This window comes from Macaca thibetana, chromosome 3 (genome assembly GCF_024542745.1).
Source record: "Macaca thibetana thibetana isolate TM-01 chromosome 3, ASM2454274v1, whole genome shotgun sequence".
NCBI lineage: Eukaryota > Metazoa > Chordata > Mammalia > Primates > Cercopithecidae > Macaca > Macaca thibetana.
Window position 1 is genome coordinate 56,450,426 of NC_065580.1, and position 16,460 is coordinate 56,466,885.

Sequence of the window (16,460 nt, forward strand, 5' to 3'; positions counted from 1 at the left end):
ACCAGCTCCTTCTTGTACCTCTGGTAGAATTTGGCTGTGAATCTGTCTGGTCTTGAACTTTTTTTGTTTGATAGGCTATTAATTATTGCCTGAATTTCAGAGCCTGCTATTGGTCTATTCAGGGATTCAACTTCTTCCTGGTTTAGTCTTGGGAGAGTGTAAGTGTCCAGGAAATTATCCATTTCTTCTAGGATTTCTAGTTTATTTGCATTGAGGTGTTTATAGTATTCTCTGATGGTAGTTTGTATTTCTGTGGGGTTGGTGGTGATATCCCCTTTATCATTTTTTATTGCATCTCTTTGATTCTTCTCTCTTCTCTTCTTTATTAGTCTTGCTAGCGGTCTATCAATTTTGTTGATCTTTTCAAAAAACCAACTCCTGGATTCATTGATTTTTTGAAGGGTTTTTTGTTTCTCTATCTCTTTCAGTTCTGCTCTGATCTTAGTTTTTTCTTGCCTTCTGCTAGCTTTTGAATGTGTTTGCTCTTGCTTCTCTAGTTCTTTTAATTGTGATGTTAGGGTGTCAATTTTAGATCTTTTCTGCTTTCTCTTGTGGGCATTTAGTGCTATAAATTTCCCTCTACACACTGCTTTAAATGTGTCCCAGAGATTCTGGTATGTTGTATCTTTGTTCTCATTGGTTTCAAAGAACATGTTTATTTCTGGCTTCATTTCGTTATTTTCCCAGTAGTCATTCAGGAGCAAGTTGTTCAGTTTCCATGTAGTTGAGTTGTTTTGAGTGAGTTTCTTAATCTTGAGTTCTAATTTGATTGCACTGTGGTCTGAGAGACAGTTTGTTGTGATTTTTGTTCTTTTACATTTGCTGAGGAGTACTTTACTTCCAATTCTGTGGTCAATTTTAGAATATGTGCGATGTGGTGCTGAGAAGAATGTATATTCTGTTGATTTGGGGTGGAGAGTTCTGTAGATGTCTATTAGGTCTGCTTGGTGCAGAGTTGAGTTCAATTCCTAGATATCCTTGTTAACTTTCTGTCTCATTGATCTGTCAAATGTTGACAGTGGGGTGTTAAAGTCTCCCATTATTATTGTATGGGAGTCTACGTCTCTTTGTAAGTCTTTAAGGACTTGCTTTAAGAATCTGGGTGCTCCTGTATTGGGTGCATATATATTTAGGATAGCTCTTCCTGATGAATTGATCCCTTTACCATTATGTAATGGCCTTATTGTCTCTTTTGATCTTTGATAAAGTCTGTTTTATCATAGACTAGGATTGCAACCCCTGCTTTTTTTTTGTTTGTTTTCCATTTGCTTGGTAGATGTTCCTCCATCCCTTTATTTTGAGCGTATGTGTGTCTCTGCATGTGAGATGGGTCTCCTGAATACAGCAAACTGATGGGTCTTGACTCTTTATCCAATTTACCAGTCTGTGTCTTTTAATTGGACCATTTAGTCCATTTACATTTAAGGTTAATATTGTTATGTGTGAACTTGATCCTGTCATTATGATATTAGCTGGTTATTTTGCTCGTTAATTGATGCGGTTTCTTCCTAGCATCGATGGACTTTACATTTTGGTATGTTTTTGCAATGGCTGGTACCTGTTGTTCCTTTCTATGTTTAGTGCTTCCTTCAGGATCTCTTGTAGGGCAGGCCTGGTGGTGACAGAATCTCTAAGCATTTGCTTGTCTGTAAAGGATTTTATTTCTCCTTCACTTATGAAACTTAGTTTGGCTGGATATGAAATTCTGGGTTTAAAATTCTTTCCTTTAAGAATGCTGAATATTGGCCCCCACTTTCTTCTGGCTTGTAGAGTTTCTGCCGAGAGATCTTCTGTTAGTCTGATGGGCTTCCCTTTGTGGGTAACCCGACCTTTCTCTCTGGCTGCCCTTAACATTTTTTCCTTCATTTCAACTTTGGTGAATCTGGCAATTATGTGTCTTCGAGTTGCTCTTTTCGAGGATTATCTTGGTGGCATTCTCTGTATTTCCTGAATTTGAATGTTGGCCTACCTTACTAGGTTGGGGAAGTTCTCCTGGATGATATCCTGCAGAGTGTTTTCCAACTTGGTTCCATTTGCCCCGTCACTTTGAGGCACACCAATCAGACGTAGATTTGGTCTTTTCACATAGTCCCATAGTTCTTGGAGGCTTTGTTAATTTATTTTTACTCTTTTTTCTGTACACCTCTGTTCTCACTTCATTTCATTCATTTGATCTTCAGTCACTGATACTCTTTCTTCCAGTTAATCAAGTCAGTTACTGAAGCTTGTGCATTTGTCACGTAGTTTTCGTGTCATGGTTTTCATCTCTATCAGTTCTTTTATGGTCTTCTCTGCATTGATTATTCTAGTTATCCATTCATCCATTGTTTTTTCAAGGTTTTTAGTTTCTTTGCGCTGGGTACATAGTTCCTCCTTTAGCTCTGAGAAATTTGATTGACTGAAGCCTTCTTCTCTCAACTTGTCAAAGTCATTCTCCATCCAGCTTTGTTTCATTGCTGGTGATGAGCTGCATTCCTTTGGAGGGGGAGGTGCGCTCTGATTTTTTGAATTTCCAGCTTTTTTGCACTACTTTTTCCCCATCTTTGTGGTTTTGTCTTTGGTCTTTGATGATGGTGATATACTGATGGGGTTTTGGTGTGGGTGTCCTTTCTGTTTGTTAGTTTTCCTTCTAACAGTCAGGACCCTCAGCTGCAGGTCTGTTGGAGTTTGCTGGAGGTCCACTCCAGACCCTGTTTGCCTGGGTATCAGCAGCGGAGGCTGCAGAAGATAGAATATTGCTGAACAGCGAGTGTTTCTGTCTGATTCTTGCTCTGGAAGCTTCATCTCAGGGGGTGTACCCAGCCATGTGAGGGTGAGGTGTCGGTCTGCACCCAGTGGGGCATGTCTCCCAGTTAGGCTACTCAGGTATCAGTGATCCACTTGAGCAGGCAGTCTGTCCATTCTCAGATCTCAACCCTCTGTACTGGGAGAACCACTGCTCTCTTCAAAGCTGTCAGACAGGGACATTTACATCTGCAGAGGTTTCTGCTGCTTTTTCTTTAGCTATGCCCTGTCCCCAGAGTTGGAGTCCACAGAGGCAGGCAGGCCTCCTTGAGCTGTGTTGGGCTCCACCCAATTTGAGCTCCTGGTGGCTTTGTTTACCTACTTAAGCCTCCACAATGGTGGGCGCCCCTCCCCCATCCTTGCTGCTGCCTTGCAGTTAGATCTCAGACTGCTGTGCTAGCAATGAGGGAGGCTTGTGGGTGTGGGACCCTCTGGGCCAGGTGCGGGATGTAACTTCCTGGTGTGCCATTTGCTAAGACCCTTGGTAAAGTGCAGTATTAGGGTGGGAGTTACCTGATTTTCCAGGTGTTGTGTGTCTGTTTCCCTTGGCTAGCAAAAGGAATTCCCTTCCCCCTTGTGCTTCACAGCTCTGCTTCAGCTCTCGCTGGTTGGGCTGTACCCACTGACCAGTACCGACTGTCCGACACGCCCCAGTGAGATGAACCTGGTACCTCAGTTGAAAATGCAGAAATCACCCATCTTCTGTGTCGCTCACACTGGGAGCTGGAGGCTGGAGCTGTTCCTATTCGGCCATGTTGGGTGCCCCCCTGTGAATATCTTTTTGTTGATTCTACCAGGGATTCTTTGAGCTCTTGAATATGTTATTATCCCATTTGCAAAGTTTTTATTTCTTCAAGTATTTTTTCTGTTCTTTTTTTCTCTGGTTCTCCCATTACATGTAATTTAGTGGACTTAATGTCCTCCATTTCTGTGACAATCTGTTCGTGTGTCTTCATACTTTTTCTCTCTGTTCTTCAAATTATATACAGTAGTCCCCACCACCCCATCTGCAATTTTATGTTCTGCCATTTCGGGTATCCGTGGTCAACTATGGTCCAAAAATATTAAGTGGAAAATTCCAGAAGTAAACAATTCATAAGTTTTAATTGCATGCTATTCTGAGTAGTGTGATAAAATATCTCATGGTCTCACTCCATCCCACCTGGAATGTGAATCATCCCTTTGTCCAGCATGTACACACTATGTATACTACCCACCCATTGGTCACTTAGTGGCTGTCTTAGTTATCAGGTCCACTGTTGCAGGATTGCTGTGCTTGTGTCAAGTAACCCTTATTTTACTTAATAATGGCCCAAAAGCACAAGAACAGTGTTAGTGGCAATTTGGATATGCCAAAGAGAAGCCATAAAGTGCTTCCTTAAGTGAAAAAGTGAAAGTTCTCAACTTACTAAGGAAAGAAAAAAAAAGTTTGCTGAGGTTGCTAAGATCTACAGTAAGAATACATCTTATCTGTGAATTGTGAAGGGAAAATAAATTTGTGCCTAGCATATATTGGTTAGGTACTATCCATTCAGGGATCCTTTTGGGGTCTTGAAGCACATCCCACATGAATAAGTGGGCACATCTGCCTTCTCAACTTATCTACACGTTTACTGATTCTTCTGCTTGCTCAAATCTACTGTTGAATTCCTCCAGTGAATTTTTCAATTATGATTTTCTACTTAGGAATTTCAGTGTAGCTCCTTAAAAATTTCTTCTTATTGACAATCTCTATTTGATGCATTGTCATCATACTCTCCTTTAATTTTCTAAACATGGTTTCCTTCATTCTTCAAACATATTTATAATCTCTTCTTTGAAGTCTTTGTTAAATCTAACATCTGCATCCTCCCCAAGAAAGTTTCTGCCTGTTTTTTGTTTTTTTTTTGTTTTTTTTTCCTGTGTAAAAAAGGGCTAGGGATCTCACTATGTGGGATGGGGGTCACACTTTCTTGTTTCCTTGCATGTCTCACAATTTTTCATTGAAAATTGGACATTTTAGGTCATATATTGTAACAACTCTGGATTCTGATACTTCCCAGGCTTATTGATGCTGTTTTGTTCTTGTTCTTGTTGTTCATTTATTTATTTGTTTAGTGACTTGGCTGGACTAATACTATGAAGTATATTTTTCCCCCACAGTAGGCAGCCTCTGATGTCTCTGCTTAGATAGTTGTCCCTTGTTTTTTTGTTTTTAAATTTGAGTTCCTAGGGGTTGCCCTGGGTCAGTCACTGATTGGTCAGAGGTCACGCTTCAGCCCCCTGGGCCAGTAAGGTTTTCATCCTTTTCCATTGGGTCTGTGTGTGACTTGGGAGCAACTTTTGAAGTTCAAGGAGTTTATATACCTGCCACTTTCAACTCAGGGACTGACAGCTTGGAAGTACCCTGTCTAGTTGATCTTGGGTGGCCACAGCCGTGGGCTTTTCCACAGTCTCCTGGACCACCAGTATCAAGTGTGAATTTTTTTACTGTCCCTCATCCCAATTTATCTGTTAAACTTCTGCTGGTCTGCATCTATTAGTATCGCAGAGCTATTGGCCTACTCTGTTAGCCCTTATGATATCTATTTTTCTATGTCTATTATTTTTTGCATTGCTCTGGGACATGAATGTACTACACTCTGTTCCAAATAAAGTCAAAGGCAGGGCTGCAGAGCTGCAAGTCCTCACAGCTTGCTCAGCCCCCAGCCTGGTTAGGGCCTTCTGTGTTACTGAGCAGGAGCTGGGGATATGGGAAACTCTGTTTTGTTTGCCCTGCCAAGGGTCTGCCTGTAGAGCAGGACATTAGGGTGTGAGTACTGGCACTACCAAACAGCGACAGCTGCCCATGCGGAAGAAGGGGAGGATGAGTGCTGAGTGCTACCGTTTCCTAGATCTTCATCTGGGATAGATCTTGATCTTCAGCAATAGGAAAGTGGGGTACATGGGCACCTCACTGGCTGCAAGCCTGCCCAGAATAGTTCTGAAACCTGGAGCTAGAGGGATGGATGCAGCCCATGGTTCAAATGGCAGTTTCTTGCTGAGCTTCAGTAGATTTTATTGAATAAGTGTTTCTCAATTTATTATATACCCTTAGGTCAATTTCCAGATATTTTAAATGGTAGTCTTAGATTATTTTGACCAGTTAAATCAGTGTTTCTTTTCTTCTCTTTTCTTTTTTTGAGACAGAATCTCATGCTGTCACCCAGGCTGGAGTGCAGTGGAGTGATCTCAGCTCACTGCAACCTCTGCCTCTGTGGTTCAAGCGATTCTCCTGCCTCAGCCTCCCGAGTAGCTGGTAGTACAGGCATGTGCCACCACGCCCGGCTAATTTTTTGTGTTTTTAGTAGAAATGGGGTTTCATCATGTTGACCAGGCTGGTCTCGAACTCTTGACCTCAGATGATCTGCCTGCCTCGGCCTCCCAAAGTTCTGGGATTACAGGCATAAGCCACTGCGCCTGGCCAAATCAATGTTTCTTTGAGGGAGAGAATTCATCAAGCTCTTCATTGCACCATTTTGGAAGTCCCACCCACCCCCTGGATTGGTCTGTAATTTATAATTTTACTTATTTGCTTTAAATCAGCAGTCCCCAACTTTTTTGACACCAGGGATCAGTTTCTTGGAAGACAATTTTTCCATGGAGTGGAAGGAACGCTTTTGGGATGAAACTGTTCTACCATAGATCATCAGGCGTTACATTCTCATAAGGAGCGCACAACCTAGATCCCTCACATGCGCATTTCGCAATGGGGTTTATGCTCCTGTGAGAATCGAATGCCACCACTGATCTGTCAGATGCAGAGCTCAGGTGGTAATGCTCACTTACCCACTGCTCATCTCCTGCTGTGCAGCCCAGTTCCTAAAGCCCAGGGGCTGGGAACCCCTGCTTTAACTTGCAATATTAAAACATTGCAAAATGCCAGATACAATCATTTACTTAAAATAAAACTACAGAATGTAGTTTCAGTATTCTGTCATTTCTTTTGTATCTATCTCTTCAAACTTTGGCCTACCTTAAGGCAGGGCCTATGTTACATTCATTTCTGTTTGTATTATGCAGGGAGCATTAAGTAGGAAGTAATGGTCTTTTCAGCTTAAGAAAAAAGCTAAATACTATCTGTTTTTTGAATATATGAATCCACAATTACTTTACCCAGTAGTTTACCTTCAGAAGCTGAGTGATTAGCTAGTTACTAGGCTAGCCCCTAGTTGGTCTTCATTGTACACATATACATACAAACACACACTCACATATTTACCTTTTCATAATCTTTTCCCAGCAACTTTTCTCCTTTAAGTGTGTCTACTTGTAAAGGCTTTTTTTTTTTTTTTTTTTTTTTTTTAACTTATTAGATTTTAAAGGCGTAGTAACTATGGTCTGTACACTTTGGGAAACCAATGAAAATGGGAAACCAATGAAAATATTTGAAACATGAAATAAATTCTATATTGGCTAAAAAATACTGCAGAACCAAAATAAATGTCTGTAAAATGTGACATTAAGTCTACTTACCAACAGCAATTCAACAGTTAAAAAGTTACAAATAGGCCGGGCGCAGTGGCTCACACCTGTAATCCTAGCACTTCGGGAGGCCAAGGTGGGTGGGTTGCCTGAGCTCAGGAGTTCGAGACTAGCCTGGGCAACATGGTGAAACCCCATCTCTACTAAAATACAAAAAATTAGCCGGGCGTGGTGGCATGCGCCTGTAGTCCCACCTACTTGGGAGGCTGAGGCAGGAGAATTGCCAGAACCCAGGAGGCAGAGGTTGCAGTGAGCCGAGATTGCACCACCGTACTCCAGCCTGGGCAACAGAGTGAGAATCCATCTCTGGGGGAAAAAAAAGTTATAAATAAATTATATTTAAGGTGGCATATGAGTAGATTTTAAGATATTTGATATAGGTAGAGTATCCTCAAAGGTCTTAAAGATCTTGTTCACCATATTTCACCCATAGATTAAAGAAAAAAATGAGGACTGTAGGGATTGGAAGCCAGGTCTGGTACCAGCTAATATGGCCCTCAGGAAAGATCCCCAACACTTTCACAAAGAAGAGAGGGTTTCATAATGTATTTAACATTTTCTACCCTGACGTGGGTAGAAAGACCGTGAAACCCCACTGTATACACTCAGACTTTTGCATTTTTATAGCTTCATTCATTCATTTGCTAACAAATATAAGCAATTTACCTAGCACCTATACTGTGCCTGGGATTCTAGTAATACTTTGGCTGAGGATACAGTGAAGGACAAGGTAATCTGGGCCCTTTCCTCATAGATCTTATATACTAGCTGGGGAAGTATAAAAATGTTTTTAATAATGTAAGTAAATTTATTCTTGCAGATTGTAATGTTATGAAGCACAGCGTTCTTTAGGGGAAGGAGTAAGTACATGTGGTAATCTTCCTTAGATTTGGAAGTCAGAGAAGGCCTTCTTATGAACTGATATTTAAGCTGAGGCATGAAGAAAGAGTTGGAGTGAAGCGGAGGGAGTGAGGAATGACTAATCAGAGGCCCTGGAGAAAAAGAGAGACTCACACACTTGTGGAAATCAAAGGCAGCCAGTGTGGCAGAAGCACTGAAGCACTGGGAGCCTGAAGAGGGTGTTGTGTAAGGAGGCTGTGGGGGTGTTGGAGTCAGGCAGGACCTCAAGGTCTTGAATACCAAGGGTCTTGAATTTTATTCCATTTGAAGTGTTTTGAGCACCCAGCATAACATAACCTTGACTGATTTTTAAAAAGATCTCCCTGAAAAATCTCCCTGGCAGAAGGGCAATTAGGAGGTTTTGTAATCGTCCAACTGAAAGATGATGAGACTTGGGCCAGTGAGATCGGGGAAGGGAGAGGAAAGTGGATGGATTCAATAAATACTTTAGAGGTAAGGGCCAGGCGCAGTGGTTCACGCCTGTAATTTCAGCACTTTGGGAGGCCAAGGCAGGTGGATCACCTGAGGTCAGGAGTTCAAGACCAGCCTGGCTAACATGGTGAACCCCCATCCCTACAAAAAAATACAAAAAATTAGCTGGGCATGGTGGTGCGCCCTTGTGGTCCCAGCTACTCGGGAGGCTGAGGTATGAGAATCGCTTAAACCCAGGAGGCAGAGGTTACAGTGAGCCGAGATTGCACCATTGCACTCCGACCTGGGCAACAGAGTGAGACTCCATAATAAATAAATAAATGAACGTAAGAACAACTGGGTTGAAAAACACAAATATTCTCTTTAGTTCTATTTTGATACTGTCGCTAGCAGTTGAAGTCAAACCTAATACAAATGCTCATTGCATTACGATTTTAGGATGGTAAAACTTTAGTGTTTGACGATGTTTTATGATGTCTGTTAACTAATTATCACCTAACTCAGAGAACAGATCAAAAGTCATTTTAACTAGAAATAAAATGGGAATAATTAGTACCTCTTTATGCATTGGAAAACTTTCCATGCTTCTTTGACAGCAGAGGCAAAGGCATCATGGTACAAGGGAGTGATTGTGGGTTTTTGGAGCTCAACCAGCTCTACAATTTTGAACAAATCATTTTTCTAAACTTTAGTTTCAAATGGAGAAGATAATCTTTATTTCACAATATTTTTAAGAATGAAATAACTGATGGGCAACACATACTCTAATAGCTGTTCAATAACCATTCATTTTCTCAATTTACAAATAGCCTTTCCTATAATCTACACTGTTCAGATTATTTGTTAAACCTTGAATTTTCTTTTAGAATTACAAGAATTTAACTCAATTCTCTTAATTTCCAGACAAAGAAATAACAGCCTAGGGAGATGAAGAGACTTGCCTGAGGACACAGAATGTACTGGGGGCAGAATAGAACCAGCACTATTTTCTCCAAACACCTGGCATGTTTCCAGTACACTACATTGCCTCATGTGTCTCCTCTAATGTTGAATGGAGGATTTTATAAGATATCCATATATCCATTCCATCGCCTGCTTAAGAGACTAAAGAGGGTGGTGATTAATAGTGACCCTTTGTTCTCTTTGCTAGTTACATGCTATGGGAAAACTTCCTGGAACCAGAATGGCAGAGTTAAAAGCCAAGTATACCTTGCTGCATGACGCCGTGATGAGGTACGCAGTTTACCAGTATGGAGACATGATTAATCATCTTTAAATTTCTTACTGGTGATGAGACCTGTCTTCATTTGCATTCCCCCATAAGCAGACCCTGAGGCAAGGATTTGCATTCAGATAGTTTGAGAAGTGATACGAGAAAGCATCATGAGCAAGTGGCGAAGTGCAACTGGGAAGGAAGGAATCCAGCCTTGAACGGGCCATGTTCATCTGCGAGTTTATATGATGGGCTACTGGGGCTCAGCCTCACAGAGGAGCCTCTGAGTGGCTCACCTCAGCACTCTCCCCCTGAAGAGTGAAGAAACTGGAATATTTGCCCACCAGTTTCCACCATTCATTTTATTACAAATTACTCCCAGGGAGATTAGCTCTTGACACTTCTAGCTTGCCCTTTGACAAACGAAGCAAACTTTGATGGCCAGAGACAGCTCTCAGGCAGAGGGACACAGGTGCTGCTGACATATGGCAACTGTCCACCAAAGCTGCCGGTGGGCAAGAGGATTCTGGTGGGACACTGACAGTCTCTGCATAGGCCACACCTGCAGGACCCTTCTCCCATGTCTGTTCATCACTCAGAGGTGTAGATTCTCCAACAACCCCAGCCTAAGTCTGCTGAGACCCTGTCTTTACTTCTCACCTCCTCCCCAAATCACAAGCTACTTACCTTGCAAGTCCCAGTCAGCAACAGGTCAGAAGAACAGGCTATCACAGAAGAGTGCAGCAAGCCTGCCTGAGCACTGGCTATTAGCCACTGGGAATTAAGAGGGCAGGGGAGTGAAGAAAAACCCTAATGTGCTGTGATTCTTTACCACTCCAAAGCCTCTTTCTTTCCTTTTCCCCCGTCTTGTCTCATGGCCTTGCATGGTGTCTTCATCAAAAGCCAAGGAGCAACAGCAGCAGATAGAAACTCCATGCTGCCACTCCCCAGCCGTCCTCTCCCCGCAATTCCTAATCACTGCCCCTCCTTCTTATCTTGCCCAGAGATATTTGGCTACTTTGAGGGTGAAAGCATGAGGGAAGAGTGAACAACTTTGAGAAGAGGAGAACTGCATTCCTATGCAAACTTCAGGTGCACCCAGGTTCCTCACACCCCTCCAGAGCCCCCAGCCTTCGTTCCTTGTCCTCAAGCCCAAGCCAAGTCCTCACCCTCACACCTAATGGAGGTTCCATTCCCCCATAGCTGGTCACACCTGCCAGTGTGTTCTCAGAGTCCTCAATACTCAGGAATTTTGAGACTTTAAGTGGAAAGTCTGGAGTCACCTTTTACAGCATACTTCACACTGCTTAACTGAGAGGAAATGCCATGCAGTTCTCTGGGCATCCCTCCAATCCTCTTTGCAAACACAAGGAATATCAGTGTTTCCTGCCCTCTGGATAGCTCTTCTCTAGAGCCCAGTGGAGATTTGCAGGGTGCTTTGACTTAACTTCCTCCTCCCCTGGCCCGCAACTCAGCTCCCTGGCCCCTAGTGACAAGTAGCAATACAGGACCTCAGCTATGGCGTTATTTCTTCCTCTTCCAGGTTGTGTTGCAAAACAGTTAACTTCCCTTCTGCTACCCACATTTTACCTCTTGACCACTTAGTTCCCTCTATTGCCATTGCAAACACTCACCATTCTCTCCTACTCCCAATGCCTGGTGGGTGGGAAAGATATGAAGCAGACGTTAACATTCGTGCTGCTAGGACTGCAGCTGGGCAGATATAGCCTGGAAATATTGAACTGAAACTGAAGGAGTCTTCCATAGAAACCGTGTTATAAGAGTTGTTAAAGTCTCTTCTACTGGTGTCATGTTTTAAGTACATGTGGGTAAGTTGCCATTTGTGTTCTGGCTGGAACCCTACCACCCTGTCCTTTCTGTGGAGAAACAGGCACTGTAGCCTGGGCCAACAGCTTACAATTTCACTAGCTGAAGCCTGACTTATTAAGGAGATCAGATAACTTTAGATTTGCAAAGTTTATTAGTATACATGGAAATTGAATTATAGGAGAATAATTGCAGCTTTCATTAGTGAAAATTATTTGAGGTTTCATTGTAGCTATTGTTACTGCTGTTTGGTACCTAACATCATGCCTGGAACGTGTTATGTCTCAGTAAATGTTTTGCTAGATACTGTTGAGCAAATAACATTGTAAAACCTGGGACAATGGATGTATCTGTACTGAATTGAGAATATCACAAAGGTGAGGCAGGCACAAGGTAACTTCAGTTGAGACTGGCTTGATCAAGTCATTGGGCGTCTCTGCAAATGAGCTGGAACTTGAAGATTTCTCTTGGTGAGGACAGTTGGTGGGGAGCACACATCAAAAGAGAGCTCTGGTTCTAAAATAGGAAGTGGTGAGGGCTTACTTCAAATAGGCGAGGTAGCTAATATAAGGGTTTCTGGGATATACGAATCCTATCTACTGGTAAGGTTGGGGCTGTTGCTAGCTGATGCTAGCTTGCAGCATAGAGGAGTTCTACAAGATACTGGAGATTACACCATGTCCTTTTTCTACATCCTCTGACAGATGTTTAGTCCTTTTCCCTACATAGGGCCAAGGCCATAGAACATAACTGGGATTGTAGGAATCTCCCTCTACTGTGACCTTCAAGTCCAGCTCTAACCAGTGTCCATCTTAGAATCAGAAATCTATAAATTTATTTATATTCATAATTGTGTATAGGAATTTCTCTTTCTAGTTTCCTAATAAAGTGTCTTTAGAAAAGTTTCTGTCTTAGTTCACTAAGTGGGGAGAGATTTTCCTACAATTACGTTACAAGAATTAAAGGGAGCTAGGGTTGTTTGGGGAGTCCAAGGGGAAATCTCCTCTTTCCCTATCATTTATCCCCTTCTAGTAAGTCATAATCATTCTTCAAAGTCAAGTGCAAATGTCACATTCCCATTGAGTGATCCTTTTTCTGTTGTCTCCTGCTGTCATGATCTGGACACCAGCAGTAGTACTTGTCATCTGGTATTCCTCCCTATCTGCCAGATTGTAAGATTCTTGAAGCTAGGAGCTAAGCCTTATTCACCTCTTGCACCTAGCATAGTACAGTCATCTCTTGGTATCCATGGGGGATTGATTCCAGGAGCTCCCGCAGATACCAAAATCCATGGATACTCAAGTCCCTGATATAAAATGGTATAGTATTTGCATGTAACCTAATCACATCCTCCTGTATACTTTAAATCATTTCTAGATTACTTGCGATACTAATACAATGTAAATGCTATGTAAATGGTGGTTATGCTGTATTGTTTAGGGAATCATGACAACAAAAGTCTGTACATGTTCAGTAAAGAAACAATTTTTAAGTAAACATTTTATTTTGGAATAATTTTAGATTCATAGAAAAGTTGCAAAAATAATATATGAAGTTCCCATATATCCTTCACCCATTTTCCTCTAATGGGAGCATCTTACATAACCATGGTCAGTCAAAACTAGGAAGTTAACATTCGTATATGACTATCAATTGAACTCCAGATTCTCAACAGTTTTTCCACTAATGTTCTTTTTTTGTTCCAGGACCCAATGCAGTATACCCCACTATATTTAGTCCTCATGTCTGCTTGATCTCTGTGACAATTTCTCAGTGTTTCCTTGTTTTCTTAAAATCACGTTGACAGTTTTAAGAGTGCTAGTCGGGTATTCTATAGAATGTTTCTCAGTTTGGGATTTTTCTCATATTTAGACCAGAGTTAGGTGTTTTGGAGGAGAATACCACAAAGGTGAAGCAGACTCGATTTTTTAACAAAAATTTTCCCTTGTAGTTGATTGAATCCACAGATGTGGACCCACGGACATGAAGGGTCAACTGACTTGGCACAAAAATGTCAGAGTTGAGCTGAGCCCAGGAGTGGGGAGCAGCTATCCTCACTAGACCCCCACAGGAGCCACAAAGGGAACCGAGGGTGTACATGTCTCATTACATGAGTCTCTGTTTTTCATGTAACTCAGCACACAAGAGTCAGAGGTCCAACTGCTACAGAATGCCAAACGTTTCACTGAGCAAGTACAACAGCAGCAGTTTCACCTGCAGCAAGCTGATAATTTTCCAGAAGCATTCTCCACGGAGGTCTCCAAAATGAGAGAACAACTTCTCAAGTATCAAAATGAATATAATGCAGTGAAGGAAAGAGAGTTCCATAATCAGTACAGATTAAAAAGGTAAGTGAACAATGCTCTCCAGCACACTGAAAAGTCATTTCCTCATAAATAGAAAAAAAAAATGAGATGAAGTTTGAGGTAACTGAAGGAGTAGGAGACAGCAATATGATGATGATTGCAAGCCTGGTTCTCTTGAATCCTTAGAATGGAATGGGAAGTCCCTGAACAAGAAAATTACACTTCTCGAATAAAAGCTCAGGTGACAGAGATGCCTGCTGTGTTTTTCATGTCAGGAAAGCCATCTCATTGACAGCTGCAGCCAAAGAACACACTCCATCAAACAAGTTCTTAGCGCTCCCTTGCCCTCCCCCTGCCCTGGCAGTGGCCCCTCATGCGTGCAGTACCAGAGCACGCATCTGCATGGTGGGCGCTTCTCCCCACATGCGTTTTCCAAACAAGCCTCCGTGAGCTGAGGTTCACATCTCATCTGGCCCACTCTATTCTTCTAAGAGAACAGCAACAGGACCACATACGCAAACTTCATCTCCTACTACTAGGCTATTCCTCAGGATCAAGGAGAAAAGGTACATCCTTTTGGAAGACACATTTACTTATCCAAATTTAGAGGACGTCATTTAGTGAACTAAAGCAGACATTAAGTGCTAAAAGGGGAAGTGTTATTTTCAAAATCTCTTCTAACTTTCCTCCCAGGGAGTAGCAAGTCAGTGGAAGGGTTTGTTCAGCAAGTCATACTATTTAGATTGAATTTGAAAATGATGGCAATTCAAGTTTTCTGCTGTGGTGTGCTGTGTGCTGTGCCTGGGTACAGGGGAGAAAGCAAAACCATTTCTCCTAGAGTTTGTTACCATTTAAGGTGGCAGAACTTTCTCTGGCTATTTTTAAGAGGTGGACTTCTGACAGTGCAAATATAATTCAGTCCTTCCTAGAGATAAGCAAATGACTTGAGCAACCTCTCGAAGACCTTAGAAGCCCTGGGTTTAAAATCTTCTCTTTGGGGCCTATTTTTTCACTGGTGGTGGGTGTGGGTGGGGTGTGAATAAAGAAGGTCAGTTTAATCAAGACATCCTATTCGGGGGGGAAATGGGAGGTTTTTTGTCTTTCAATCTAAACTTGTTTCAGGCTTTCCAGTGACATCTATAAAAAGAAAGCCCAGCTATTTCTGTGCTCTGTAAGCGCTCTTTCAGTTGAGAAAATACTGAAATTAAAACAATTGGTGGTTGTTCATTAGTATTGAAAATGTGAATGCTTGACATTTCCGTGAAAGAGTAAGAAGAACATAAGTCAGTTGATATTTAAATTGTTTAGAATTTCCAACTATTCCTGCCAAGAGAAAAAAAACAAAAACAAAAACCAGAACTGTTGCCCTTTAGGTATAGACAGGCAGATTATTCACTGAGATGGGAAGGAGACAATGCCTAGTGACCTGCGGTGAATAAGAACATTCAAAATGCACATTTGCAGAAATGTTTAGTATGTATTCTTTTTGAATTTATAATGTATCATTCTTAAGCTTGAGAAGATTCCCTTGCATTCTCAAATATTAATGGCTCAAGAACTAACAAGCTTATTTTCCTAAAAATAATGGTGATGCTAAAAGAAATAGCAGTAAAGAATGATAGGCTCTGCATTTCATTGCCTTACCATATTTAGTATCACAGTCATGCACCTCATAATGGTGTTTCAGTCAACAATGGACTGTCTATATGATGATGGTCCCATAAGATTGCAATGAAGCTGCAAATGCACTTTTGCCTAGTATTTACTATTTGATACATTTTATTTTGGAGTGTACTCTTTCTACTTCTTAAAAAATATATATTAACTGTAAAACAGCCTCAGGCAGGTCCTTCAGGAAGTATTCCAGGAAAAGGCATTGTTATAGGAGATAACAGCTCCTAAATACCTTCCAGTGGGACAAGATGTGGGGGCAGAAAACAACGGCTTTGATGCTGACGCTGTGTAGGCCTAGGCTAATGTGTGTGTTTATGTCTGTTTTGTTGTTTGTTTGTTTGTTTTGAGACAGAGTTGTGCTCTGTCGCCCAGGCTGGAGAGCAGTGGCATGATTTCGGCTCACTGCAACCTCTGCTTCCCGGGTTCAAGCAATTCTCTGCCTCAGCCTCCCGAGTAGCTGGGATTACAGGCACCCATCACCACGCCCGACTAATTTTTGTACTTTTAGTAGAGATGGTATTTCACCATCTTGGTCAGGGTGGTCTTGAACTCGTGTATGTCTTTGTTTTTAACAAAAAATGTTGTAAAAGTAAAAAATTTAATTAAAAACCTTGTAGAATAAGAATACAAAGGAAGAAAATTTTTACACAGCTCTACAATGTGTATTTTAAGCTGTGTTATGAGTCAAAAGCTAAAAAAAAGTAAATTTTGTAAAGTAAAAAAGTTACAGTACATTTATTATCAAAGAATAATATGTTTTATAAATGTAGTGTAGCCTAAGTGTACAGTGTTTATAAAGTCCACAGGAGTGTAAGTAACGT

At 41.5% G+C, this 16,460-nt stretch overlaps 1 protein-coding gene across 7 annotated transcripts in view; it reads left to right on the plus strand.

Moving 5' to 3' along the window:
- The window catches only part of CCDC146 (coiled-coil domain containing 146), a 189,832-nt gene that overhangs the window by 122,341 nt on the left and 51,031 nt on the right, over positions 1-16,460 (plus strand). For 3 of the 7 annotated variants that reach the window (XM_050782731.1, XM_050782730.1, XM_050782732.1), the window contains 2 exons: positions 9,770-9,852; positions 13,798-14,007. The exons of 1 other annotated variant lie outside the window; for it this stretch is intronic. In XM_050782731.1, the coding sequence (XP_050638688.1) occupies positions 9,770-9,852; positions 13,798-14,007 (293 nt within the window). The remainder of the gene's footprint in view (positions 1-9,769; positions 9,853-13,797; positions 14,008-16,460) is intronic. 3 more of the 7 variants (XM_050782734.1, XM_050782735.1, XM_050782733.1) reach the window with 2 other exon arrangements.